The sequence below is a fragment of the Dicentrarchus labrax genome, unplaced genomic scaffold (genome assembly GCF_905237075.1).
Source record: "Dicentrarchus labrax unplaced genomic scaffold, dlabrax2021, whole genome shotgun sequence".
Classification (NCBI taxonomy): domain Eukaryota; kingdom Metazoa; phylum Chordata; class Actinopteri; family Moronidae; genus Dicentrarchus; species Dicentrarchus labrax.
Window position 1 is genome coordinate 32408479 of NW_026136721.1, and position 27187 is coordinate 32435665.

General features: G+C 38.0%; 1 protein-coding gene and 1 long non-coding RNA gene across 2 annotated transcripts in view; one reads left to right on the top strand and one right to left on the bottom strand.

The window, feature by feature from the left end:
* The first annotated feature begins 384 nt into the window (after positions 1 to 384).
* Positions 385 to 27187, top strand: part of LOC127354553 (uncharacterized) — a 28598-nt gene continuing 1795 nt past the window's right edge. Inside the window, exons 1-8 of the mRNA XM_051384521.1 lie at positions 385 to 531; positions 773 to 1072; positions 1164 to 1397; positions 1566 to 1670; positions 1983 to 2198; positions 2976 to 3317; positions 12434 to 12697; positions 26935 to 27097. Coding sequence (XP_051240481.1) covers positions 477 to 531; positions 773 to 1072; positions 1164 to 1397; positions 1566 to 1670; positions 1983 to 2198; positions 2976 to 3317; positions 12434 to 12697; positions 26935 to 27097 — 1679 coding nt within the window. The 5' untranslated portion in view covers positions 385 to 476. The remainder of the gene's footprint in view (positions 532 to 772; positions 1073 to 1163; positions 1398 to 1565; positions 1671 to 1982; positions 2199 to 2975; positions 3318 to 12433; positions 12698 to 26934; positions 27098 to 27187) is intronic.
* LOC127354575 (uncharacterized) lies at positions 12427 to 27000 on the bottom strand. The gene is made up of 3 exons (XR_007881587.1): positions 26904 to 27000; positions 18386 to 18479; positions 12427 to 12494 (listed from the first exon to the last, which is right to left on the bottom strand). It is a non-coding gene; the product is annotated as an uncharacterized LOC127354575 (long non-coding RNA).

A 27187-nucleotide genomic window follows, 5' to 3' on the forward strand; every position in this document is an offset into this window, starting at 1 on the left:
CTCAGTCTGACAACTTTAATAACTTTTGGATGAAAAATATAATGCCATTCACTGCTGCTGCGTATTGCATGAAGACACAATGTCACTAATTACAAACTGAAAAAATAAAACAATAATTATGATTTTGATAAAATCCAAAAGTGAAAGAAACAACACCATGCCAACTTTTCAATGTCAAAGTGTGATGTATGATAACTACTGCACCACATAGATTCTTCACTACAGGTCTTGTTTTACTAAGAATAATATTGAGGAAGGAAGTGAAGTTTAGGTGTCAGAGCTGCATGCAATTCGTCTGTCAACCACCCTCACACTGACCAACAGTCCACTCTGTCTCTATAAGAAGACTGCTGTTGATTTAGACCTTTCATTTAAATAATTTATGTTTTATGAGTTTTCATTAACACAGCAGTTGTAATAAGGTCATTAAATTATAAAATCAACTTTCTGAATGGAAGCTGAAGACTACGACAGCCATGTTGTTAGCAGAAGCTGGATGTGTGTTTATGGGTTTTATCCTGTACATCTCAGGTATGAATGACTGTTTATTCTTTCTTATATAATACTTATTAATTGTGACCTGGAAAAGAAATTTAAGGTTTTTCGGGAATGTACAGTGCTGTAGGAGTTAATTTGTAGATAAATTAAAGGGAGATACATTAGATGCATTACAGCATGAGACAGTATTATCAGTTAGTGATTAGTGTAGAGAAGAATGTTATAAGAAGTATAAATCTGTCCAGATGTTTGCTAATAAAATCTTCTGTTAAAGGGGTTCAGGGACAGACAAACAGGATCTGTGCCTTAACAGGTTCATCAGTTGATCTGCCCTGCTCAGCTGAACATCCCACTTCAAGCATGAAATGGTACACTGCACACTGGAATGGATCTACACTTGTTCAGAATGAACTCTCTGTAGATGGAAACCGTGTAATGTACAAGCCTGAAGAAAATCATCCAACTCTAACAATCAATGATCTGAGAGAGAGTGATGCAAACTTTTACTGCTGCAGAGAGAATACTGACCAACCACAACCCTGCTGGTACAGTGTAATTCAGCTCAGTGTTTCAGGTAAACTGACAGTAAGTTGTCACTAATCATTACTTTAAGAATCTTAAAATATTATATATATGAAAACTCATTTCATTTTCCATTTTCTCAGACCTGCAGGTAAAGGTGATTCCTGCCACAGAGGGACAGACATTAACACTGATGTGTAGCACCAGCTGTCCTCTGACTGAAACCCCTGCAGCCTACATCTGGTACAAGAACAGAGAGTTCCTCTATCAGGACTGGTCTCCCTGGTACCAACAGCTGGTCAGCAGTGAGGAAGCAGTCAGATACTCCTGTGCTATCAAAGGCTACGAGGATCTCAGAGCCCCTGAAGTCTCAGTGGGTGAGTGACAACATTTAGCTTCTTATCATGTGACAAAACCTTTTTATACATATCTTAATATAGGAATAATGTCATTATCAGGCACTGGAAGCTTAAATTATAAAGCTCATGAAGTACTGTGACTGTGTACACCACTCTAAATAATGTATTACATTTATTTTTGTCCAGATTCTGTCACATCAACCTGCTTTACTGTGACCTACGCTAAAGGGAGAATGTGTTCTCATAAGCAGACATCAGAGGATGAACCGTGCTCCATCACATATCCCAGAGGTTAAGTTTCCACAAACAAACACACAAACACTCCTCTCACCCTCTCACCCTCACACCTTTAATGTCTTTTTCACAGAAGCAATGAGTGAGTAAATCTATCACTTATTTTAACTGTTCACACTGTCATATCTTTACTTTCTTGAAAAACAAATCTATTTTTACTTCCTCATTGACACGCAGAGTTATTTTTGTTTTTGTGCTAACCAGGGTTTCAGAGTTTCTATTCAACAATTAATGTAACTGAGTAATTAAGTCATACACTTAACAACATGTTACAATAGCTAACGCAAAGCATTTCTGATCTCTTAACAGAAGTACAAGTTCAAAAGACTCCTGAATGGACCTATGTCAAACTGACCTGTCGCACCAGCTGTCCTCTGACTGTCTCCCAAACTGCCTATAGGTGGTACAGAGATGGATACTTATACAGATACATTGAGAGTCAAAAGTTGTCAGTTTACCGTTCCTCTGCTGAAAGCTTCTCCTGTGCTGTAAAAGGCCTCGAGGATCTGCCTTCTGCTGAAGTCTGTGAGTATGAGCACATTAACGAACTATGTGGTCTGTTTTAACTTATGGGACTTTGGTGTCATGAATATGAACACATGAAAGGCAATAAGAAATATCATGATGTGACTGATGTTGCATAAAGGTTGATAAAATAACTCAAACACTGTTTAATACATTATTTGATTCAATATAGAAAACAGTAAATATTTCATAACTCTTTTTTTCTGTGTGCATCTAAAATAGAAAATGAGTGTTTCCTGTTTCTCATCAAATCATGAAGTAAACTGTGTGATGACTTGTAGCCACTAGATGTTAGTCAGAGAAAACATGATCATTGTCTTGTCAAAAAAAAACTATTCATGAAAGTATAAATTTGACAAATCGGGTTGAGTGAACAGTTCCACAACTATTGTATTATAGAGTATACAGACAATTATTTTTACAATTTTTACAAAAAAACTTTTTTTGACTCATTTTTTGTGCATTTGAGTTGATGTGAAGCGACGACCATGACTGAACATGTATGCTGAGAGTGAAAAGGTGCAGAAATCTACAAAATAAAATAAAAAAATAGACTTATTTCTTTGTCCTGGTTTTCTTGTTTGTTGACTTATCCAACTCAAGATAAAAAAACAAACAAAAAAAACAATTCTATTTCTGATAATCACAAATATCAGAAAACCTTTATTTCTTTTTTTTGTATTAATAATACTGAGACACACTTCGTAGTAGATCAATGAGTAATTATATCCAAGCCTCAACATTTATTTTAGAAAATATATTTTATCTATATTTCAGGTACCAAAGATCAGAACTGCTGGACTGTGAATTACATCAGCAGGAGAATCTGTGCTCTACAAGGCTCTTCAGTGAACATTTCAAGTGAATATTCTTATCCCTACCACCAGCTGCCACAGTCTAAATCTTGGTTTAAAATAACAAGAAGTGGGAAGGAAGAAGTTAAAGAGCTGATTGAGGCTGCAGGTCATGTGGAGTATTATGACAACATGAAGAATCACCACATCCTGAGAATCAATAACCTGAAGAAGAATGACTCAGCAGAATACACATTCAGACTCCAACGACAAAATGGAGAATGGAAACAGTCTGATTCTCCTGGAGTGACTTTGGTTGTCACAGGTAATTCTGTAGAATGAATACAATGCACATGGTACCAGTGTCATTGTAAACAATGGTTTTGTGTGTTTTTTTTTTGTTTATGTTTCATGGAGATCTTAAAACTTAGTTTTTGTAAGGGCAGTCTGAAAATGCTTCTTCCTGCAGGTTTAAAAATGAGCACAGTCAATAGTTGTTGTTTTTTTGTTCCTTTTGATAAACAAATATAATCTCACAGTAGCAAAGGTGGAACACAACTAGCGAGTTTTGTTCGATCACTTCAAAAAGTTTAGTTTTGTTTTTTGGTGCACAAAACTGTGACTTCAACAATGGATTGAATATAGAAATTGTTGTTTTTTTAGAATGAGCTGTTTCTTTGCACTGACGCCACGGGTCGCCTTCCATGGAGTCCACCATGTTGAACCACCATGTTTCTACAGTAGTCCAGAAGAGACAAACCAAACACTGGCTCTAGAAAACAGCGTTGACATTTTGTTGTTCTTTTCGCTGCCACTGTAGTTTCTTCTTTGCGTCTAGAAAGGGAGGGTGAAGTGATGGAGTGGTACACCGCTATCACACCGCTAGAGGCCTTTAAATCTTTTGTTTTTCTTCAGTTTTGAGGACTGACCAATCTAACCACCTTTCAGGTCTGGAAGTGAAGTTTACTCCTTCTGCAGTGGTGACCGAGGGTCAGAGAGTCACACTGACCTGCAGTACCAGCTGTCCTCTGACTGACAACACAAACTACATCTGGTACCTGAACAGTCAACCTCTGACCCTGCCAGAGAACCAGAACAAACACCTGGTTCTAGACCCAGTCAGCAGTCAGCATGCAAGAAACTACTCCTGTGCTGTCAAAACCCACAACAACATCAGCTCTCGTGAAAAGACTCTCACTGTCCACAGTAAAACAAGAAAATGGACACCAGCAGCAGCTGCAGGAGTCGGAGCTGTTCTCCTGGTTATAATACCTCTCGCGGTCGTCTACTGGATTAGGTGAGCAACACTATACTCTGTTTAAGATCAATGACAATAAATTAATCTGAACTTGCTTGCTCACTTAAATATTCTTTCATTTCACAAACCAGAAGAAAGAGGACTTCAGATCAATCTCCTATAACTGGAGCAACGGACAACACGGAGCAGGTAAAGATCAAACATTTCGACAATCTTCTTGCACAACATTTAATTCTTGATAAGTCCGACACTCTCCTACTCAACTTCTTTACAATTCATTCCTGTTAATACAGTGAGCACAGTGCAGTAAGTAAAAATGCTTCCTCTCAATGAACAGAAATTTAGAAATTCTGCAGCATTAGAAAACATCACTTACATCTCTCCTGCCTCTCTTCAGATGGAGTGATTCTTCTGCTGACAAAGAAGTACATTGTGTCAATAGATATAAGGTTTCACTTTGGCAATGTTGGATGTAAAATTGAACAGCTACATTAGTTACCCAATACATTAAAAGCAGAAACTACAACATTGATCAGGTGTTGTAGAGACTGACAGCGGCAGGGACGAAAGACCTTCGAAAGCTCTCCTTCTTACACACCGTGGGTGTAACAGTCTGCTGCTGAAGGTGCTACTCAGGGACCCCACAGTGTCATGTAGGGAGTGAGAGGTGTTGTCCATGATGGATGTCAGCTTCACTAACATCCTCCTTTCACCCACTTCCTCAATGGAGTCCAGGGGACAGTCCAGTACAGAGCTCGCTCTCCTGATCAGTTTATTGAGTCTCTTCCTGTCCCTGTCCGTACTGCCCCCTCTCCAGCAGACCACAGCATAGAAGATGGCTGAAGCAACCACAGAGTCATAAAAAGCCCTGCTTACTCCAAAGGACCTCAGTCTCCTCAGCAGGTGAAGGCAAATCTGGCCCTTCTTGTAGAGAGCATGGGTGTTGTCAGTCCAGTCCAGTTTATATGGTTTATACACAATTCTTTTCAGTTTTATTAATAAATACATTTAGCACAGAATCATTATTCTTTCTAAGGCTTTAAGGTATCTAATCTACTACTGCTGATGAATACTAACTGTGCAATGCTCTATTTAAACACAGCCAACCCTCCCTAAAGATTTCATCCGTCCAGTTTTCACTATTGAGTGTTTCACAATGGAAAAAAACAACTAAAAACTAAAATTTGTCTTTTCCCCTCATCAGCTAAACCCTGGTCCTTTGCATGTAAACATCTCAGCTCCACCAGCAGAGCAGGAGGAACTTCATTATATCAGCGTTCATTTCTCCAAGACCCAGACAGATCCTCTTTACTCCACCGTCCGACCACCTCAGCCCAAAGAACAGGAGGATGTTGCTTATGCTGTTGTCAGCTTTAGATCCAACAAGACAACTGATTCAGGATCTACTTAGTGGACTTACTCATCTTTAATCAGTGCCTCTACCACAGTGGATCGTTGTGGGAACATTTCTACCTGATAAGCCAGACTCTTCATATTCCAAGGCTTCTGCGCCACCATTTGACCTCCAGGAGTCCCCCAAATGTTCCTCACTGGTCCTGTCAAGGCAAAATCAAACAGTTCTTAATCCACATTAGTGGCAGGTTAAGTAGCTTGTCCTACTGTACAGATAACTTTTGTCTCAAGTAAATTGATCAATGGCTCTTCCAGACCCCAATGTAAAGCAATACATGTGGGATGGTTTTGTCAGGTGTCAGCTCATTGAATCATTTAATGCTTTATTATGGACTTATTCATGTTTTATTATGTTATTTTAGTTGTATCTGTAACTGTTAAAAAGCTTTTATAAAACTGATATTGCTCTCAACATGTTCTAACCTGCAGTGTATTCAAATATCATAGACATTATACTTAGAGTGAAGTTTCCTCCAATACAAACACCATAATGCTTCACATCTCTCTGCTCTCACTCTGCAACTTTGTGATGGGAATATAAAGCGCTGTACACTGCTACATGCTGCATGGGGATGCCTCAGTCAGCAGCATAGTACTCTAAATAAGTCTCAATGACCATCATGTGCTGTGAGGATAGCGCCCTCTGGAGGACTGACTCTCAACTGTTAAAGAACAGAATGAGGACTCAGTTGCTTTGCTTAATATTTTATATGACTTGATGTGTTCATGTTATTTTTTCTGTCTGTTGTAGTTCAGAACAGAAAAAGAACATTGTGTACTGCAGTTCCCAGAAGCATGGCAACAAACTTCAGCTCCGTAGGAAACATATTCCTACGGAACCAGAAAAGATCATTACAGCAATCAGTGAAATGTGAAAAATACATGTTGCTCTGCATGTGATGTGGTGAACTGAAAGATCATAGACATTGTATCTGTAACTTCCACTTCAATAAAGCTTTTTTGAAAGACAATGAAAAAATAACCACACTGTCAGTGATTTTTTTCCTCATTTTAGACCACAAACCAACATGTGGCTTCACATTTCTTTGCTCTCACTCTAACAGTTTTACATACGTTTTGTCAAAAATATGATGTAATTTACTGCTGCTGCATGTTGCAAGAATACGTAATGTCACTATATCAATTAACTATGGAACTATAAACTACTTCACTACAGGTCTTGTTTTACTAAAAAAATTGCTGTATTGTATTTAGAGCTGCAAGACAAGTGTAAAGCCTCTGTAGTTTCTCCTTGTTGCGACCTGCTATTACACCGCTAGATGCCACTAAGTCCTACACACTAGTCCTTTAATATGAGTTCGCTTTAGAAGACACTGACATTTTGTTGGTCAGTTATGTAACCTAATGTGACATAATATGTCTCTTCTACATTTACTGACCAATCTAACCATCTTTCAGGTCTGAAAGTAAACACCTGGACAGAAAGAGGACATCCAGCCAGCCTCCAAGAACTGAAACATCACATCATAAAAAAAAAGGTAAAAAAAAGGATTTGAACAATTCTGCTACATTAGAAAAATATAATCCTCTTCTATCCTGCTTCTTTTCAACAAGAATGATCATTTTTTTCCAGTCAGGACAGCAGCTTAAACTTATGCCTCTCATGTTCTTTTCTGTCTCACCTAAATCACAACCTTCTGATCCTGTAGCCTTCTCTTCAGTTTTGCTCATCTCCTGCACCTGGTCATGTTCCTGCTAAACCATCACTCTCAAGTGTCATTGTTAAGCCACATAAAGACATATTGTTATTATAGTGTGACACAATATGAATCTTGGAATGAACTTTTTTTACTGCAGTCCAGATTCAATAGCTTCCGTACATCAATGTCTGTACAATATATTAGGCCAATATAGGTTTTTTGTTCACCATCATGTCAAAACAATCGGAAAACCTTCAATAAAATATTTTGAATGAGCCCATAGAAAATATTACTATTAACTACCATACTACTACTCTGATAGGAGAATCAACCAAACCTTTCAATGCAATATGATGTAAAGTAATTTTATTTGTCTTGTCTCCTCAGATAAACCCTGATCTCATGTATGAAAACATCTCAGCTCAACATACAGAGCAGGATGACCATCACTACGGCAGACTTCACTTCTCTAAGGACCACACAGAGGATCTCTACCCCACCATCCAGACAGGGTCTTCTAACTGAACAAATTCATGTTTTTTTGCAAGAGGCCCTCCTGTGTTAGATTAAGTGGCTGGAATGACTTCAGTATCATAGCAGGGACAGACAAGTGTAAAGCTTAGTGTGAATATAATGCCAAGCACATAAGTTTCTGTTGAACGCAATGGGAAACTGTTCTGTCTGATAAGCAGATTTCACAGTCACACTTAAAGGCTTCTAATCTCCAGCTTTCTCTAGAGGTGTGATGCAAGTGGACAGATATGTTGAATTTCTATTTATTACTAAGACTGTGTTAGTGAAGACATATTGCATTGATCAGTCTACTAATATGTCCGTCATAACAGATCACAAGGATTGTTTTCAAAGTTAAACCGAGGTGTTGTAGCTAAATGCAAGAAAAATAAACCATGTTTGGGTTTTATCCTGTACATCTCAGATATTTGTGTTTGTGTGTGTTTAGGTGTGTGTGTGTGTGTGTGTGTGTGTGTGTGTGTGTGTGTGTGTGTGTGTGTGTGTGTGTGTGTGTGTGTGTGTGTGTGTGTGTGTGTGTGAGTGTGTGTGTGTATTTTGTGATGATGCAGCTCTAAATACAATACAGCTATTTTTGGCCTGACTGGTTGGCCACAGCTAATCTAATTATTGCCACACTCTGTGGCACATTTCTCTGCTCTCAGTCTGACAACTTTAATAACTTTTGGATGAAAAATATAATGCCATTCACTGCTGCTGCATATTGCATGAAGACACAATGTCATTAATTACAAACTGAAAAAATAAAACAATAATTATGATTTTGATAAAATCCAAAAGTGAAAGAAACAACACCATGCCAACTTTTCAATGTCAAAGTGTGACGTATGATAACTACTGCACCACATAGATTCTTCACTACAGGTCTTGTTTTACTAAGAATAATATTGAGGAAGGAAGTGAAGTTTAGGTGTCAGAGCTGCATGCAATTTGTCTGTCAACCACCCTCACACTGACCAACAGTCCACTCTGTCTCTGTAAGAAGACTGCTGTTGATTTAGACCTTTCATTTAAATAATTTATGTTTTATGAGTTTTCATTAACACAGCAGTTGTAATAAGGTCATTAAATTATAAAATCAACTTTCTGATTGGAAGCTGAAGACTACGACAGCCATGTTGTTAGCAGAAGCTGGATGTGTGTTTATGGTTTTATCCTGTACATCTCAGGTATGAATGACTGTTTATTCTTTCTTATATAATACTTATTAATTGTGACCTGGAAAAGAAATTTAAGGTTTTTCGGGAATGTACAGTGCTGTAGGAGTTAATTTGTAGATAAATTAAAGGGAGATACATTAGATGCATTACAGCATGAGACAGTATTATCAGTTAGTGATTAGTGTAGAGAAGAATGTTATAAGAAGTATAAATCTGTCCAGATGTTTGCTAATAAAATCTTCTGTTAAAGGGGTTCAGGGACAGACAAACAGGATCTGTGCCTTAACAGGTTCATCAGTTGATCTGCCCTGCTCAGCTGAACATCCCACTTCAAGCATGAAATGGTACACTGCACACTGGAATGGATCTACACTTGTTCAGAATGAACTCTCTGTAGATGGAAACCGTGTAATGTACAAGCCTGAAGAAAATCATCCAACTCTAACAATCAATGATCTGAGAGAGAGTGATGCAAACTTTTACTGCTGCAGAGAGAATACTGACCAACCACAACCCTGCTGGTACAGTGTAATTCAGCTCAGTGTTTCAGGTAAACTGACAGTAAGTTGTCACTAATCATTACTTTAAGAATCTTAAAATATTATATATATGAAAACTCATTTCATTTTCCATTTTCTCAGACCTGCAGGTAAAGGTGATTCCTGCCACAGAGGGACAGACAGTAACACTGATGTGTAGCACCAGCTGTCCTCTGACTGAAACCCCTGCAGCCTACATCTGGTACAAGAACAGAGAGTTTCTCTATCAGGACTGGTCTCCCTGGTACCAACAGCTGGTCAGCAGTGAGGAAGCATTCAGATACTCCTGTGCTATCAAAGGCTACAAGGATCTCATAGCCCCTGAAGTCTCAGTGGGTGAGTGACAACATTTAGCTTCTTATCATGTGACAAAACCTTTTTATACATATCTTAATATAGGAATAATGTCATTATCAGGCACTGGAAGCTTAAATTATAAAGCTCATGAAGTACTGTGACTGTGTACACCACTCTAAATAATGTATTACATTTATTTTTGTCCAGATTCTGTCACATCAACCTGCTTTACTGTGACCTACGCTAAAGGGAGAATGTGTTCTCATAAGCAGACATCAGAGGATGAACCCTGCTCCATCACATATCCCAGAGGTTAAGTTTCCACAAACAAACACACAAACACTCCTCTCACCCTCTTACCCTCACACCTTTAATGTCTTTTTCACAGAAGCAATGAGTGAGTTAATGTATCACTTATTTTAACTGTTCACACTGTGATATCTTTACTTTCTTGAAAAACAAATCTATTTTACTTCCTCATTGGCATGCAGAGTTATTTTTTTGTGTGCTAACCAGGGTTTCAGAGTTTCTATTCAACAATTAATGTAACTGAGTAATTAAGTCATACACTTAACAACATGTTACAATAGCTAACAAAAAGCATTTCTGATCTCCTAACAGAAGTACAAGTTCAGAAGACTCCTGAATGGACCTATGTCAAACTGACCTGTCGCACCAGCTGTCCTCTGACTGTCTCCCATACTGCCTATAGGTGGTACAGAGATGGATACTTATACAGATACATTGAGAGTCAAAAGTTGTCAGTTTCCCGTTCCTCTGCTGAAAGCTTCTCCTGTGCTGTAAAAGGCCTTGAGGATCTGCCTTCTGCTGAAGTCTGTGAGTATGAGCACATTAACGAACTGTGTGGTCTGTTTTAACTTATGGGACTTTGGTGTCATGAATATGAACACATGAAAGGCAATAAGAAATATCATGATGTGACTGATGTTGCATAAAGGTTGATAAAATAACTCAAACACTGTTTAATACATTATTTGATTCAGTATAGAAAACAGTAAATATTTCATAACTCTTTTTTTCTGTGTGCATCTAAAATAGAAAATGAGTGTTTCCTGTTTCTCATCAAATCATGAAGTAAACTGTGTGATGACTTGTAGCCACTCGATGTTAGTCAGAGAAAACATGATCATTGTCTTGTCAAAAAAAAACTATTCATGAAAGTATAAATTTGACAAATCGGGTTGAGTGAACAGTTCCACAACTATTGTATTATAGAGTATACAGACAATTATTTTTACAATTTTTACAAAAAAAACTTTTTTGACTCATTTTTTGTGCATTTGAGTTGATGTGAAGCGACGACCATGACTGAACATGTATGCTGAGAGTGAAAAGGTGCAGAAATCTACAAAATAAAATAAAAAAATAGACTTATTTCTTTGTCCTGGTTTTCTTGTTTGTTGACTTATCCAACTCAAGATAAAAAAAAACAAACAAAAAAACAATTCTATTTCTGATAATCACAAATATCAGAAAACCTTTATTTCTTTTTTTTTTTTGTATTAATAATACTGAGACACACTTCGTAGTAGATCAATGAGTAATTATATCCAAGCCTCAACATTTATTTTAGAAAATATATTTTATCTATATTTCAGGTACCAAAGATCAGAACTGCTGGACTGTGAATTACATCAGCAGGAGAATCTGTGCTCTACAAGGCTCTTCAGTGAACATTACAAGTGAATATTTTTATCCCTACCACCAGCTGCCACAGTCTAAATCTTGGTTTAAAATAACAAGAAGTGGGAAGGAAGAGGTTAAAGAGCTGATTGAGGCTGCAGGTCATGTGGAGTATTATGACAACATGAAGAACCACCACATCCTGAGAATCAATAACCTGAAGAAGAATGACTCAGCAGAATACACATTCAGACTCCAACAACAAAATGGAGGATGGAAACAGTCTCATTCTCCTGGAGTGACTTTGGTTGTCACAGGTAATTCTGTAGAATGAATACAATGCTCATGGCGACAGTGTCATTGTAAACAATGGTTTTGTGTGTTTTTTTCTTGTTGATGTTTTATGGAGATAAGTTAGTTACTTAGTTTTTCTAAGGGCAGTCTGAAAATGCTTCTTCCTACAGGTTTAAAAATGAGCACAGTCTATAGTTGTTGTTTTTTTGTTCCTTTTGATAAACAAATGTCCTCTCACAGTAGCAAAGGTGGAACACAACTAGCGGGATTTTGTTCGATCACTTCAAAAAGTTTAGTTTTTTTTGGTGCACAAAACTGTGACTTCAACAATGGACTGAATATAGAAATTGTTGTTTTTAGAATGAGCTGTTTCTTTGCACTGACGCCACGGGTTGCCTTCCATGGAGTCCACCATGTTGAACCACCATGTTTCTACAGTAGTCCAGAAGAGACAAACCAAACACTGGCTCTAGAAAGCAGTGTTCACATTTTGTCGTTTTTTTCGCTGCCACTGTAGTTTCTTCTTCGCGTCTAGAAAGGGAGGGTGAAGTGACGGAGTGGTCCTCCGCTATCACACCGCTAGAGGCCTTTAAATCTTTTTTGTTCTTCAGTTTTGAGGACTGACCAATCTAACTATCTTTCAGGTCTGGAAGTGAAGTTTACTCCTTCTGCAGTGGTGACAGAGGGTCAGAGAGTCACACTGACCTGCAGTACCAGCTGTCCTCTGACTGACAACACAAACTACATCTGGTACCTGAACAGTCGACCTCTGACCCTGCCAGAGAACCAGAACAAACACCTGGTTCTAGACCCAGTCAGCAGTCAGCATGCAGGAAACTACTCCTGTGCTGTCAAAACCCACAACAACATCAGCTCTCGTGAAAAGACTCTCACTGTCCACAGTAAAACAGGAAAATGGACACCAGCAGCAGCTGCAGGAGTCGGAGCTGTTCTCCTGGTTATAATACCTCTCACTGTCTTCTGCTGGATTAGGTGAGCAACACTGTGCTCTGTTTTAGAGCAATGGCATTCACACATTCATTGACACACTGACCTGACATCACCTATTCATTTTTATATTCACTCATTTCACAAACTAGACGAAAGAGGACATCCAGCCAGCCTCCAAGAACTGAAACATCACATCACAACCTGGAGCAGGTAAAGAAAAGAACTGGAACAATTCTTCTACATTAGAAAAATATAATCCTCTTCTCTCCTTCTTCTCTTCAACAGGAATGACCATTTACTTCCAGTCAGGATAGCAGCTTAAACTTATCCCTCTCAGCTTCTTTTCTGTCTCACTTAAATCACAACCTTCTGTTCCTGTAGCCTTCTCTTCAGTTTTTTCTCATCTCCTGCACCTGGTCATGTTCCTGCAAAACTGTTCCATACTTTCTCTCAGGTTTTTGTTTGTTAAGTATACACAATTAATTATCATAAGTATCTGTTAAGCAAAATAAAGAATTATTGTATTATACATTGACACACTAGGAATCTTGGATATTTATTCTCTTACTGCAGTCCAGATTCAATAGCTACTGTACATCAATGTCTCTACAATATATTAGGCCAATATCAGCTTTTTGTAATTCCTGGATTTGAGTCATGATGTTCACCATCATGTCAAAACAATCAGAAACCTTCAATAAAATATTTTGAATGAGCCCATTGAAAATATTACTATTAACTACTATACTACTACTCTGATTGGAAAATCGGCCAGACCTTTCAATGCAATATGATGTAAAGTAATTTTATTTGTCTTGTCTCCTCAGATAAACCCTGATCTCATGTATGAAAACATCTCAGCTCAACCAACAGAGCAGGATGACCATCACTATAGCAGACTTCACTTCTCTAAGGACCACACAGAGGATCTCTACTCCACCATCCAGACAGGGTCTTCTAACTGAACAAATTCATGTTTTTTTTGCAAGGGGCCCTCCTGTGTTAGATTTAGTGGCTGGAATGACTTCAGTATCATAGCAGGGACAGACAAGTGTAAAGCAAAGTGTGAACATAACACCATGCACATACGTTTCTGTTGAGCGCAATGGGAAACTGTTCTGCCTGATATGCAGAGTTCACAGTCACACTTAAAGGCTTCTAATCTCCAGCTATTTCTAGAGGTGTGATGCAAGTGGACAAGCTGCTGGAGAGCTAAAAGCGAGTAGAGTGCGGCGTGCAACTCTGTGTGAACACAGACAAGAATGTTTTGAGAACAGATTCCATAGTTTCAATAGCAAAAAGGTCACAAATCAGACTTTTTGATGACTTTCATTGTTGAATTAGACAGTTTGAAAGCTCCATTAGTGGCAGGTGAATCGTTGTTCCAAATAGAGATAATAAAGTATTTAAAATATGAAGCATTTAAATGTATTTACTAAGATTGTGTTAGTGAAAAGGTATTGCATTGAGCTGTCTTTACTAATCTGTCCGTCGTAACAGATCACAAGGATTTTGGGGGGTTTGATCCTGTACATCTGAGGTGTTTGTGCTTGTCTGCATGTGATGAACTAAAAGATTAAATACATTTTGTCTGCAGTTTCCTTTTCAATTAAGTTTTTTTTTTTTTCCCCACCACAAATCAACCACACACAGTTTCACATTTCTTTATTCTCAGTCTGACAACTTAAATAACTTTTGGATAAAAATATAATGAAATTCACTCCTGCTGCGTGTTGCATGGAGAGACAATGTCACTAATTACAAATTGAAAAAAAAAACAATAATAATGATTTTGATAAAATAGTCCGAAAGCGAAAGAAACAACACCATGGCGATTTTTCACTGTCAAAGTGTGACTTATAATAACTACTGCACCATATAGATTCTTCACTACAGGTCTTGTTTTACTAAGAATAATGTTGAGGAAGGAAGTGAAGTTTAGGTGTCAGAGCTGCATGCAGTTTGTCTATCAGCCACCCTCACACTGACCAATAGTCCACTCTGTCTCTGTCTCAGAAGACTGCTGTTGATTTAGACCTTTCATTTAAATTACTTATGTTTTATGAGTTTTCATAAACACAGCAGTTGTAATAAGGGCATTAAATTATAAAATCAACTTTCTGACTGGAAGCTGAAGACTACGACAGCCATGTTGTTGGCAGAAGCTGGATGTGTGTTTATGGGTTTTATCCTGTACATGTCAGGTATGAATGACTGTTTATTCTTTCTTATATAATAGTAATTAATTGTGACCTGAAAAAGAAAGACTGAAGATTTTCAAATATTCTGCTGTTATGAGTTCGTTAGATGCATTACAGCATGAGACAGTATTATCAGTTAGTGATTAGTATAGAGAAGAATGTTATAAGAAGTATAAATCTGTCCAGATGTTTGCTAATAAAATCTTCTGTTAAAGGGGTTCAGGGACAGACAAACAGGATCTGTGCCTTAAAAGGTTCATCAGTGGATCTGCTCTGCTCAGCTGAACATCCCACTTCAAGCATGAAATGGTACACTGCACACTGGAATGGATCTACACTTGTTCAGAATGAACTCTCTGTAGATGGAAACCGTGTAATGTACAAGCCTGAAGAAAATCATCCAACTCTAACAATCAATGATCTGAGAGAGAGTGATGCAAACTTTTACTGCTGCAGAGAGAATACTGACCAACCACAACTCTGCCGGTACAGTGTAATTCAGCTCAGTGTTTCAGGTAAACTGACAGTAAGTTGTCACTAATCATTACTGTAAGAATCTTAAAATATTATATTTATGAAAACTCATTTCATTTTCCATTTTCTCAGACCTGCACGTAAAGGTGATTCCTGCCACAGAGGGACAGAGAGTAACACTGATGTGTAGCACCAGCTGTCCTCTGACTGAAACCCCTGCAGCCTACATCTGGTACAAGAACAGAGAGTTTCTCTATCAGGACTGGTCTCCCTGGTACCAACAGCTGGTCAGCAGTGAGGAAGCAGTCAGATACTCCTGTGCTATCAAAGGCTACAAGGATCTCATAGCCCCGGAAGTCTCAGTGGGTGAGTGACAACATTTAGCTTCTTATCATGTGACAAAACCTTTTTATACATATTCTTAATATAGGAATAATGTTATTATCAGGCACTGGAAGCTTAAATTATAAAGCTCATGAAGTACTGTGACTGTGTACACCACTCTAAATAATGTATTACATTTATTTTTGTCCAGATTCTGTCACATCAACCTGCTTTACTGTGACCTACGCTAAAGGGAGAATGTGTTCTCATAAGCAGACATCAGAGGATGAGCCCTGCTCCATCACATATCCAACAGGTTAAGTTTCCACAAACAAACACACAAACACTCCTCTCACCCTCACACCTTTAATGTCTTTTTCACAGAAGCAATGAGTGAGTAAATCTATCACTTATTTTAACTGTTCACACTGTCATATCTTTACTTTCTTGAAAAACAAATCTATTTTTACTTCCTCATTGGCATGCAGAGTTATTTTTGTTTTTGTGCTAACCAGGGTTTCAGAGTTTCTATTCAACAATTAATGTAACTGAGTAATTAAGTCATACACTTAACAACATGTTACAATAGCTAACGAAAAGCATTTCTGATCTCCTAACAGAAGTACAAGTTCAAAAGACTCCTGAATGGACCTATGTCAAACTGACCTGTCGCACCAGCTGTCCTCTGACTGACTCCCAAACTGCCTATAGGTGGTACAGAGATGGATACTTATACAGATACATTGAGAGTCAAAAGTTGTCAGTTTACCGTTCCTCTGCTGAAAGCTTCTCCTGTGCTGTAAAAGGCCTTGAGGATCTGCCTTCTGCTGAAGTCTGTGAGTATGAGCACATTAACGAACTGTGTGGTCTGTTTTAACTTATGGGACTTTGGTGTCATGAATATGAACACATGAAAGGCAATAAGAAATATCATGATGTGACTGATGTTGCATAAAGGTTGATAAAATAACTCAAACACTGTTTAATACATTATTTGATTCAATATAGAAAACAGTAAATATTTCATAACTCTTTTTTTCTGTGTGCATCTAAAATAGAAAATGAGTGTTTCCTGTTTCTCATCAAATCATGAAGTAAACTGTGTGATGACTTGTAGCCACTAGATGTTAGTCAGAGAAAACATGATCATTGTCTTGTCAAAAAAAAACTATTCATGAAAGTATAAATTTGACAAATCGGGTTGAGTGAACAGTTCCACAACTATTGTATTATAGAGTATACAGACAATTATTTTTACAATTTTTACAAAAAAACTTTTTTGACTCATTTTTTGTGCATTTGAGTTGATGTGAAGCTACGACCATGACTGAACATGTATGCTGAGAGTGAAAAGGTGCAGAAATCTACAAAATAAAATAAAAAAATAGACTTATTTCTTTGTCCTGGTTTTCTTGTTTGTTGACTTATCCAACTCAAGATAAAAAAAACAAATAAAAAAAACAATTCTATTTCTGATAATCACAAATATCAGAAAACCTCTATTTCTTTTTTTTTGTATTAATAATACTGAGACACACTTCGTAGTAGATCAATGAGTAATTATATCCAAGCCTCAACATTTATTTTAGAAAATATATTTTATCTATATTTCAGGTACCAAAGATCAGAACTGCTGGACTGTGAATTACATCAGCAGGAGAATCTGTGCTCTACAAGGCTCTTCAGTGAACATTACAAGTGAATATTCTTATCCCAACAACCAGCTGCCACAGTCTAAATCTTGGTTTAAAATAACAAGAAGTGGGAAGGAAGAAGTTAAAGAGCTGATTGAGGCTGCAGGTCATGTGGAGTATTATGACTACATGAAGAATCACCACATCCTGAGAATCAATAACCTGAAGAAGAATGACTCAGCAGAATACACATTCAGACTCCAACGACAAAATGGAGAATGGAAACAGTCTGATTCTCCTGGAGTGACTTTGGTTGTCACAGGTAATTCTGTAGAATGAATACAATGCACATGGTACCAGTGTCATTGTAAACAATGGTTTTGTGTGTGTTTTTTTTTTTTTGTTTATGTTTCATGGAGATCTTAAAACTTAGTTTTTGTAAGGGCAGTCTGAAAATGCTTCTTCCTACAGGTTTAAAAATTAGCACAGTCAATAGTTGTTTTTTTTTTTGTTCCTTTTGATAAACAAATATAATCTCACAGTAGCAAAGGTGGAACACAACTAGCGAGTTTTGTTCGATCACTTCAAAAAGTTTAGTTTCGTTTTTTGGTGCACAAAACCGTGACTTCAACAATGGACTGAATATAGAAATTGTTGTGTTTTTAGAATGAGCTGTTTCTTTGCACTGACGCCACGGGTCGCCTTCCATGGAGTCCACCATGTTGAACCACCATGTTTCTACAGTAGTCCAGAAGAGACAAACCAAACACTGGCTCTAGAAAACAGCGTTGACATTTTGTTGTTCTTTTCGCTGCCACTGTAGTTTCTTCTTTGCGTCTAGAAAGGGAGGGTGAAGTGATGGAGTGGTACTCCGCTATCACACCGCTAGAGGCCTTTAAATCTTTTGTTTTTCTTCAGTTTTGAGGACTGACCAATCTAACCACCTTTCAGGTCTGGAAGTGAAGTTTACTCCTTCTGCAGTGGTGACCGAGGGTCAGAGAGTCACACTGACCTGCAGTACCAGCTGTCCTCTGACTGACAACACAAACTACATCTGGTACCTGAACAGTCAACCTCTGACCCTGCCAGAGAACCAGAACAAACACCTGGTTCTAGACCCAGTCAGCAGTCAGCATGCAGGAAGATACTCCTGTGCTGTCAAAACCCACAACAACATCAGCTCTTGTGAAAAGACTCTCACTGTCCACAGTAAAACAGGAAAATGGACACCAGCAGCAGCTGCAGGAGTCGGAGCTGTTCTCCTTGTTATAATACCTCTCGCTGTCTTCTGCTGGATTAGGTGAGCAACACTATACTCTGTTTCAGATCAATGACATTCAATTAATCTGAACTTGCTTGCTCACTTAAATATTCTTTCATTTCACAAACCAGAAGAAAGAGGACTTCAGATCAATCTCCTATAACTGGAGCAACGGACAACACGGAGCAGGTAAAGACCAAACATTTCGACAATCTTCTTGCACAACATTTAATTCTTAATAAGTCCGACACTCTCCTACTCAACTTCTTTACAATTCATTCCTGTTAATACAGTGAGCACAGTGCAGTAAGTAAAAATGCTTCCTCTCAATGAACAGAAATTTAGAAATTCTGCAGCATTAGAAAACATCACTTACATCTCTCCTGCCTCTCTTCAGATGGAGTGATTCTTCTGCTGACAAAGAACTACATTGTGTCAATAGATATAAGGTTTCACTTTGGCAATGTTGGATGTAAAATTGAACAGCTACATTAGTTACCCAATACATTAAAAGCAGAAACTACAACATTGATCAGGTGTTGTAGAGACTGACAGCGGCAGGGACGAAAGACCTTCGAAAGCTCTCCTTCTTACACACCGTGGGTGTAACAGTCTGCTGCTGAAGGTGCTACTCAGGGACCCCACAGTGTCATGTAGGGAGTGAGAGGTGTTGTCCATGATGGATGTCAGCTTCACTAACATCCTCCTTTCACCCACTTCCTCAATGGAGTCCAGGGGACAGTCCAGTACAGAGCTCGCTCTCCTGATCAGTTTATTGAGTCTCTTCCTGTCTCTGTCCGTACTGCCCCCTCTCCAGCAGACCACAGCATAGAAGATGGCTGAAGCAACCACAGAGTCATAAAAAGCCCTGCTTACTCCAAAGGACCTCAGTCTCCTCAGCAGGTGAAGGCAAATCTGGCCCTTCTTGTAGAGAGCATGGGTGTTGTCAGTCCAGTCCAGTTTATATGGTTTATACACAATTCTTTTCAGTTTTATTAATAAATACATTTAGCACAGAATCATTATTCTTTCTAAGGCTTTAAGGTATCTAATCTGCTACTGCTGATGAATACTAAGCCAACCCTCCCTAAAGATTTCATCCGTCCAGTTTTCAGTATCGAGTGTTTCACAATGGAAAAAAACAACTAAAAACTAAAATTTGTCTTTTCCCCTCATCAGCTAAACCCTGGTCCTTTGCATGTAAACATCTCAGCTCCACCAGCAGAGCAGGAGGAACTTCACTATATCAGCGTTCATTTCTCCAAGACCCAGACAGATCCTCTTTACTCCACCGTCCGACCACCTCAGCCCAAAGAACAGGAGGATGTTGCTTATGCTGTTGTCAGCTTTAGATCCAACAAGACAACTGATTCAGGATCTACTTAGTGGACTTACTCATCTTTAATCAGTGCCTCTACCACAGTGGATCGTTGTGGGAACTCTTCATATTCCAAGGCTTCTGCGCCACCATTTGACCTCCAGGAGTCCCCCAAATGTTCCTCACTGGTCCTGTCAAGGCAAAATCAAACAGTTCTTAATCCACATTAGTGGCAGGTTAAGTAGCTTGTCCTACTGTACAGATAACTTTTGTCTCAAGTAAATTGATCAATGGCTCTTCCAGACCCCAATGTAAAGCAAGACATGTGGGATGGTTTTGTCAGGTGTCAGCTCATTGAATCATTTAATGCTTTATTATGGACTTATTCATGTATTATTATGTTATTTTATTTGTAACTGTAACTGTTAAAAAGCTTTTATAAAACTGATATTGCTCTCAACATGTTCTAACCTGCAGTGTATTCAAATATCATAGACATTATACTTAGAGTGAAGTTTCCTCCAATACAAACACCATAATGCTTCACATCTCTCTGCTCTCACTCTGCAACTTTGTGATGGGAATATAAAGCGCTGTACACTGCTACATGCTGCATGGGGATGCCTCAGTCAGCAGCATAGTACTCTAAATAAGTCTCAATGACCATCATGTGCTGTGAGGATAGCGCCCTCTGGAGGACTGACTCTCAACTGTTAAATAGCAGAATGAAGACTCAGTTGCTTTGCTTAATATTTTATATGACTTGATGTGTACATGTTATTTTTTCTGTCTGTTGTAGTTCAGAACAGAAAAAGAACATTGTGTACTGCAGTTCCCAGAAGCATGGCAACAAACTTCAGCTCCGTAGGAAACATATTCCTACGGAACCAGAAAAGATCATTACAGCAATCAGTGAAATGTGAAAAATACATGTTGCTCTGCATGTGATGTGGTGAACTGAAAGATCATAGACATTGTATCTGTAACTTCCACTTCAATAAAGCTTTTTTGAAAGACAATGAAAAAATAACCACACTGTCAGTGATTTTTTTCCTCATTTTAGACCACAAACCAACATGTGGCTTCACATTTCTTTGCTCTCACTCTAACAGTTTTACATACGTTTTGTCAAAAATATGATGTAATTTACTGCTGCTGCATGTTGCAAGAATACGTAATGTCACTATATCAATTAACTATGGAACTATAAACTACTTCACTACAGGTCTTGTTTTACTAAAAAAATTGCTGTATTGTATTTAGAGCTGCAAGACAAGTGTAAAGCCTCTGTAGTTTCTCCTTGTTGCGACCTGCTATTACACCGCTAGATGCCACTAAGTCCTACACACTAGTCCTTTAATATGAGTTCGCTTTAGAAGACACTGACATTTTGTTGGTCAGTTATGTAACCTAATGTGACATAATATGTCTCTTCTACATTTACTGACCAATCTAACCATCTTTCAGGTCTGAAAGTAAACACCTGGACAGAAAGAGGACATCCAGCCAGCCTCCAAGAACTGAAACATCACATCATAAAAAAAAAAGGTAAAAAAAAGGATTTGAACAATTCTGCTACATTAGAAAAATATAATCCTCTTCTATCCTGCTTCTTTTCAACAAGAATGATCATTTTTTTCCAGTCAGGACAGCAGCTTAAACTTATGCCTCTCATGTTCTTTTCTGTCTCACCTAAATCACAACCTTCTGATCCTGTAGCCTTCTCTTCAGTTTTGCTCATCTCCTGCACCTGGTCATGTTCCTGCTAAACCATCACTCTCAAGTGTCATTGTTAAGCCACATAAAGACATATTGTTATTATAGTGTGACACAATATGAATCTTGGAATGAACTTTTTTTTACTGCAGTCCAGATTCAATAGCTGCCGTACATCAATGTCTGTACAATATATTAGGCCAATATAGGTTTTTTGTTCACCATCATGTCAAAACAATCGGAAAACCTTCAATAAAATATTTTGAATGAGCCCATAGAAAATATTACTGTTAACTACTATACTACTACTCTGATAGGAGAATCAACCAAACCTTTCAATGCAATATGATGTAAAGTAATTTTATTTGTCTTGTCTCCTCAGATAAACCCTGATCTCATGTATGAAAACATCTCAGCTCAACATACAGAGCAGGATGACCATCACTACGGCAGACTTCACTTCTCTAAGGACCACACAGAGGATCTCTACTCCACCATCCAGACAGGGTCTTCTAACTGAACAAATTCATGTTTTTTTGCAAGAGGCCCTCCTGTGTTAGATTAAGTGGCTGGAATGACTTCAGTATCATAGCAGGGACAGACAAGTGTAAAGCTTAGTGTGAATATAATGCCAAGCACATACGTTTCTGTTGAACGCAATGGGAAACTGTTCTGTCTGATAAGCAGATTTCACAGTCACACTTAAAGGCTTCTAATCTCCAGCTTTCTCTAGAGGTGTGATGCAAGTGGACAGATATGTTGAATTTCTATTTATTACTAAGACTGTGTTAGTGAAGACATATTGCATTGATCAGTCTACTAATATGTCCGTCATAACAGATCACAAGGATTGTTTTCAAAGTTAAACCGAAGTGTTGTAGCTAAATGCAAGAAAAAAAAACATGTTTGGGTTTTATCCTGTACATCTCAGATATTTGTGTTTGTGTGTGTTTAGGTGTGTGTGTGTGTGTGTGTGTGTGAGTGTGAGTGTGTGTGTGTGTGTGTGTGTGTGTGTGTGTGTGTGTGTGTGTGTGTGTGTGTGTGTGTGTGTGTATTTTGTGATGATGCAGCTCTAAATAGAATACAGCTATTTTTGGCCTGACTGGTTGGCCACAGCTAATCTAATTATTGTCACACTCTGTGGCACATTTCTCTGCTCTCACTCCGACAACTTTAATAACTTTTGGATAAAAACTATAATGCCATTCACTGCTGCTGCATATTGCATGAAGACACAATGTCACTAATTACAAACTGAAAAAATAAAACAATAATTATGATTTTGATAAAATCCAAAAGTGAAAGAAACAACACCATGCCAACTTTTCAATGTCAAAGTGTGACATATAATAACTATTGCACCACATAGATTCTTCACTACAGGTCTTGTTTTACTAAGAATAATATTGAGGAAGGAAGTGAAGTTTAGGTGTCAGAGCTGCATGCAGTTTGTCTGACAGCCACCCTCACACTGACCAACAGTCCACTCTGTCTCTGTAAGAAGACTGCTGTTGATTTAGACCTTTCATTTAAATTACTTATGTTTTATGAGTTTTCATTAACACAGCAGTTGTAATAAGGTCATTAAATTATAAAATCAACTTTCTGATTGGAAGTTGAAGACTACGACAGCCATGTTGTTGGCAGAAGCTGGATGTGTGTTTATGGGTTTTATCCTGTACATCTCAGGTATGAATGACTGTTTATTCTTTCTTATATAATACTTATTAATTGTGACCTGGAAAATAAATTTAAGGTTTTTCGGGAATGTACAGTGCTGTAGGAGTTAATTTGTAGATAAATTAAAGGGAGATACATTAGATGCATTACAACATGAGACAGTATTATCAGTTAGTGATTAGTATAGAGAAGAATGTTATAAGAAGTATAAATCTGTCCAGATGTTTGCTAATAAAATCTTTTGTTAAAGGGGTTCAGGGACAGACAAAAAGGATCTGTGCCTTAAAAGGTTCATCAGTGAATCTGCCCTGCTCAGCTGAACATCCCACTTCAAGCATGAAATGGTACACTGCACACTGGAATGGATCTACACTTGTTCAGAATGAACTCTCTGTAGATGGAAACCGTGTAATGTACAAGCCTGAAGAAAATCATCCAACTCTAACAATCAATGATCTGAGAGAGAGTGATGCAAACTTTTACTGCTGCAGAGAGAATACTGACCAACCACAACTCTGCCGGTACAGTGTAATTCAGCTCAGTGTTTCAGGTAAACTGACAGTAAGTTGTCACTAATCATTACTTTAAGAATCTTAAAATATTATATATATGAAAACTCATTTCATTTTCCATTTTCTCAGACCTGCAGGTAAAGGTGATTCCTGCCACAGAGGGACAGACAGTAACACTGATGTGTAACACCAGCTGTCCTCCGACTGAAACCCCTGCAGCCTACATCTGGTACAAGAACAGAGAGTTTCTCTATCAGGACTGGTCTCCCTGGTACCAACAGCTGGTCAGCAGTAAGGAAGCAGTCAGATACTCCTGTGCTATCAAAGGCTACGAGGATCTCATAGCCCCGGAAGTCTCAGTGGGTGAGTGACAACATTTAGCTTCTTATCATGTGACAAAACCTTTTTATACATATCTTAATATAGGAATAATGTCATTATCAGGCACTGGAAGCTTAAATTATAAAGCTCATGAAGTACTGTGACTGTGTACACCACTCTAAATAATGTATTACATTTATTTTTGTCCAGATTCTGTCACATCAACCTGCTTTACTGTGACCTACGCTAAAGGGAGAATGTGTTCTCATAAGCAGACATCAGAGGATGAGCCCTGCTCCATCACATATCCAACAGGTTAAGTTTCCACAAACAAACACACAAACACTCCTCTCACCCTCTTACCCTCACACCTTTAATGTCTTTTTCACAGAAGCAATGAGTGAGTAAATCTATCACTTATTTTAACTGTTCACACTGTGATATCTTTACTTTCTTGAAAAACAAATCTATTTTTACTTCCTCATTGGCATGCAGAGTTATTTTTTTGTGTGCTAACCAGGGTTTCAGAGTTTCTATTCAACAATTAATGTAACTGAGTAATTAAGTTATACACTTAACAACATGTTACAATAACTAATGAAAAGCATTTCTGATCTCCTAACAGAAGTACATAGAGTTCAAAAGACTCCTGAATGGACCTATGTCAAACTGACCTGTCACACCAGCTGTCCTCTGACTGACTCCCAAACTGCCTATAGGTGGTACAGTGATGGATACTTTTACATATACACTGAGAGTCAACAGTTGTCAGTTTCCCGTTCCTCTGCTGAAAGCTTCTCCTGTGCTGTAAAAGGCCTCGAGGATCTGCTCTCTGCTTAAGTCTGTGAGTATGAGCACATTAACGAACTGTGTGGTCTGTTTTAACTTATGGGACTTTGGTGTCATGAATATGAACACATGAAAGGCAATAAGAAATATCATGATGTGACTGATGATGCATAAAGGTTGATAAAATAACTCAAACACTGTTTAATACATTATTTGATTCAATATAGAAAACAGTAAATATTTCATAACTCTTTTTTTCTGTGTGCATCCGAAATAGAAAATGAGTGTTTCCTGTTTCTCATCAAATCATGAAGTAAACTGTGTGATGACTTGTAGCCACTAGATGTCAGTCAGAGAAAACATGATCATTGTCTTGTCAAAAAAAAACTATTCATGAAAGTATAAAATTGACAAATCGGGTTGAGTGAACAGTTCCACAACTATTGTATTATAGAGTATACAGACAATTATTTTTACAATTTTTACAAAAAAACATTTTTTTGACTCTCAGCGCATTTGAGTTGATGTGCAGCGACGACCATGACTGAACGTGTATGCTGAGAGTGAAAAGGTGCAGAAATCTACAAAATAAAATAAAAAAATAGACTTATTTCTTTGTCCTGGTTTTCTTGTTTGTTGACTTATCCAACTCAAGATAAAAAAAAACAATTCTTTTTCTGATAATCACAAATATCAGAAAACCTTTATTTCTTATTTTTTTATTAATAATACTGAGACACACTTCGTAGTAGATAAATGAGTAATTATATCCAAGCCTCAACATTTATTTTAGAAAATATATTTTATCTATATTCCAGGTTCTGAAGATAACAACTGTTGGACTGTGAATTACATCAGCAGGAGAATCTGTGCTCTACAAGGCTCTTCAGTGAACATTACAAGTGAATATTCTTATCCCAACAACCAGCTGCCACAGTCTAAATCTTGGTTTAAAATAACAAGAAGTGGGAAGCAAGAAGTTAAAGAGCTGATTAAACCTGCAGGTCATGTGGAGTATTATGACTACATGAAGAATCACCACATCCTGAGAATCAATAACCTGAAGAAGAATGACTCAGCAGAATACACATTCAGACTCCAACGACAAAATGGAGGATGGAAACAGTCTGATTCTCCTGGAGTGACTTTGGTTGTCACAGGTAATTCTGTAGAATGAATACAATGCACATGGTACCAGTGTCATTGTAAACAATGGTTTTGTGTGTTTTTTTTCTTGTTTATGTTTCATGGAGATCTTAAAACTTCTTAAAACTTGCAGTCTGAAAATGCTTCTTCCTACAGGTTTAAAAATTAGCACAGTCAATAGTTGTTGTTTTTTGTTCCTTTTGATAAACAAATGTCCTCTCACAGTAGCAATGGAACACAACTAGCAAGTTTTGTTCGATCACTTCAAAAAGTTTAGGTTTTTTTTTTTTTTTGGTGCACAAAACTGTGACTTTGACAATGGATTGAATATAGAAATTGTTGTTTTTAGAATGAGCTGTTTCTTTGCACTGACCCCACGAGTCGCCTTCCATGGAGTCCACCATGTTGAACTGCCATGTTTCTACAGTAGTCCAGAAGAGACAAACCAAACACTGGCTCTAGAAAGCAGTGTTCACATTTTGTTGTTTTTTTTGCTACCACTGTAGTTTCTTCTTCGCATCTAGAAAGGGAGGGTGAAGTGACGGAGTGGTACTCCGCTATCATACTGCTAGAGGCCTTTAAATCTTTTTTTTCTTCAGTTTTGAGGACTGACCAATCTAACCACCTTTCAGGTCTGGAAGTGAAGTTTACTCCTTCTGCAGTGGTGACAGAGGGTCAGAGAGTCACACTGACCTGCAGTACCAGCTGTCCTCTGACTGACAACACAAACTACATCTGGTACCTGAACAGTCGACCTCTGACCCTGCCAGAGAACCAGAACAAGCACCTGGTTCTAGACCCAGTCAGCAGTCAGCATGCAGGAAACTACTCCTGTGCTGTCAAAACCCACAACAACATCAGCTCTCGTGAAAAGACTCTCACTGTCCACAGTAAAACAGGAAAATGGACACCAGCAGCAGCTGCAGGAGTCGGAGCTGTTCTCCTGGTTATAATACCTCTCACTGTCTTCTGCTGGATTAGGTGAGCAACACTGTCTCAGAGCAATGATGTTCAAACATTCATTGACAGACTAACCTGACATCACCTATTCATTTTTATATTCACCCATTT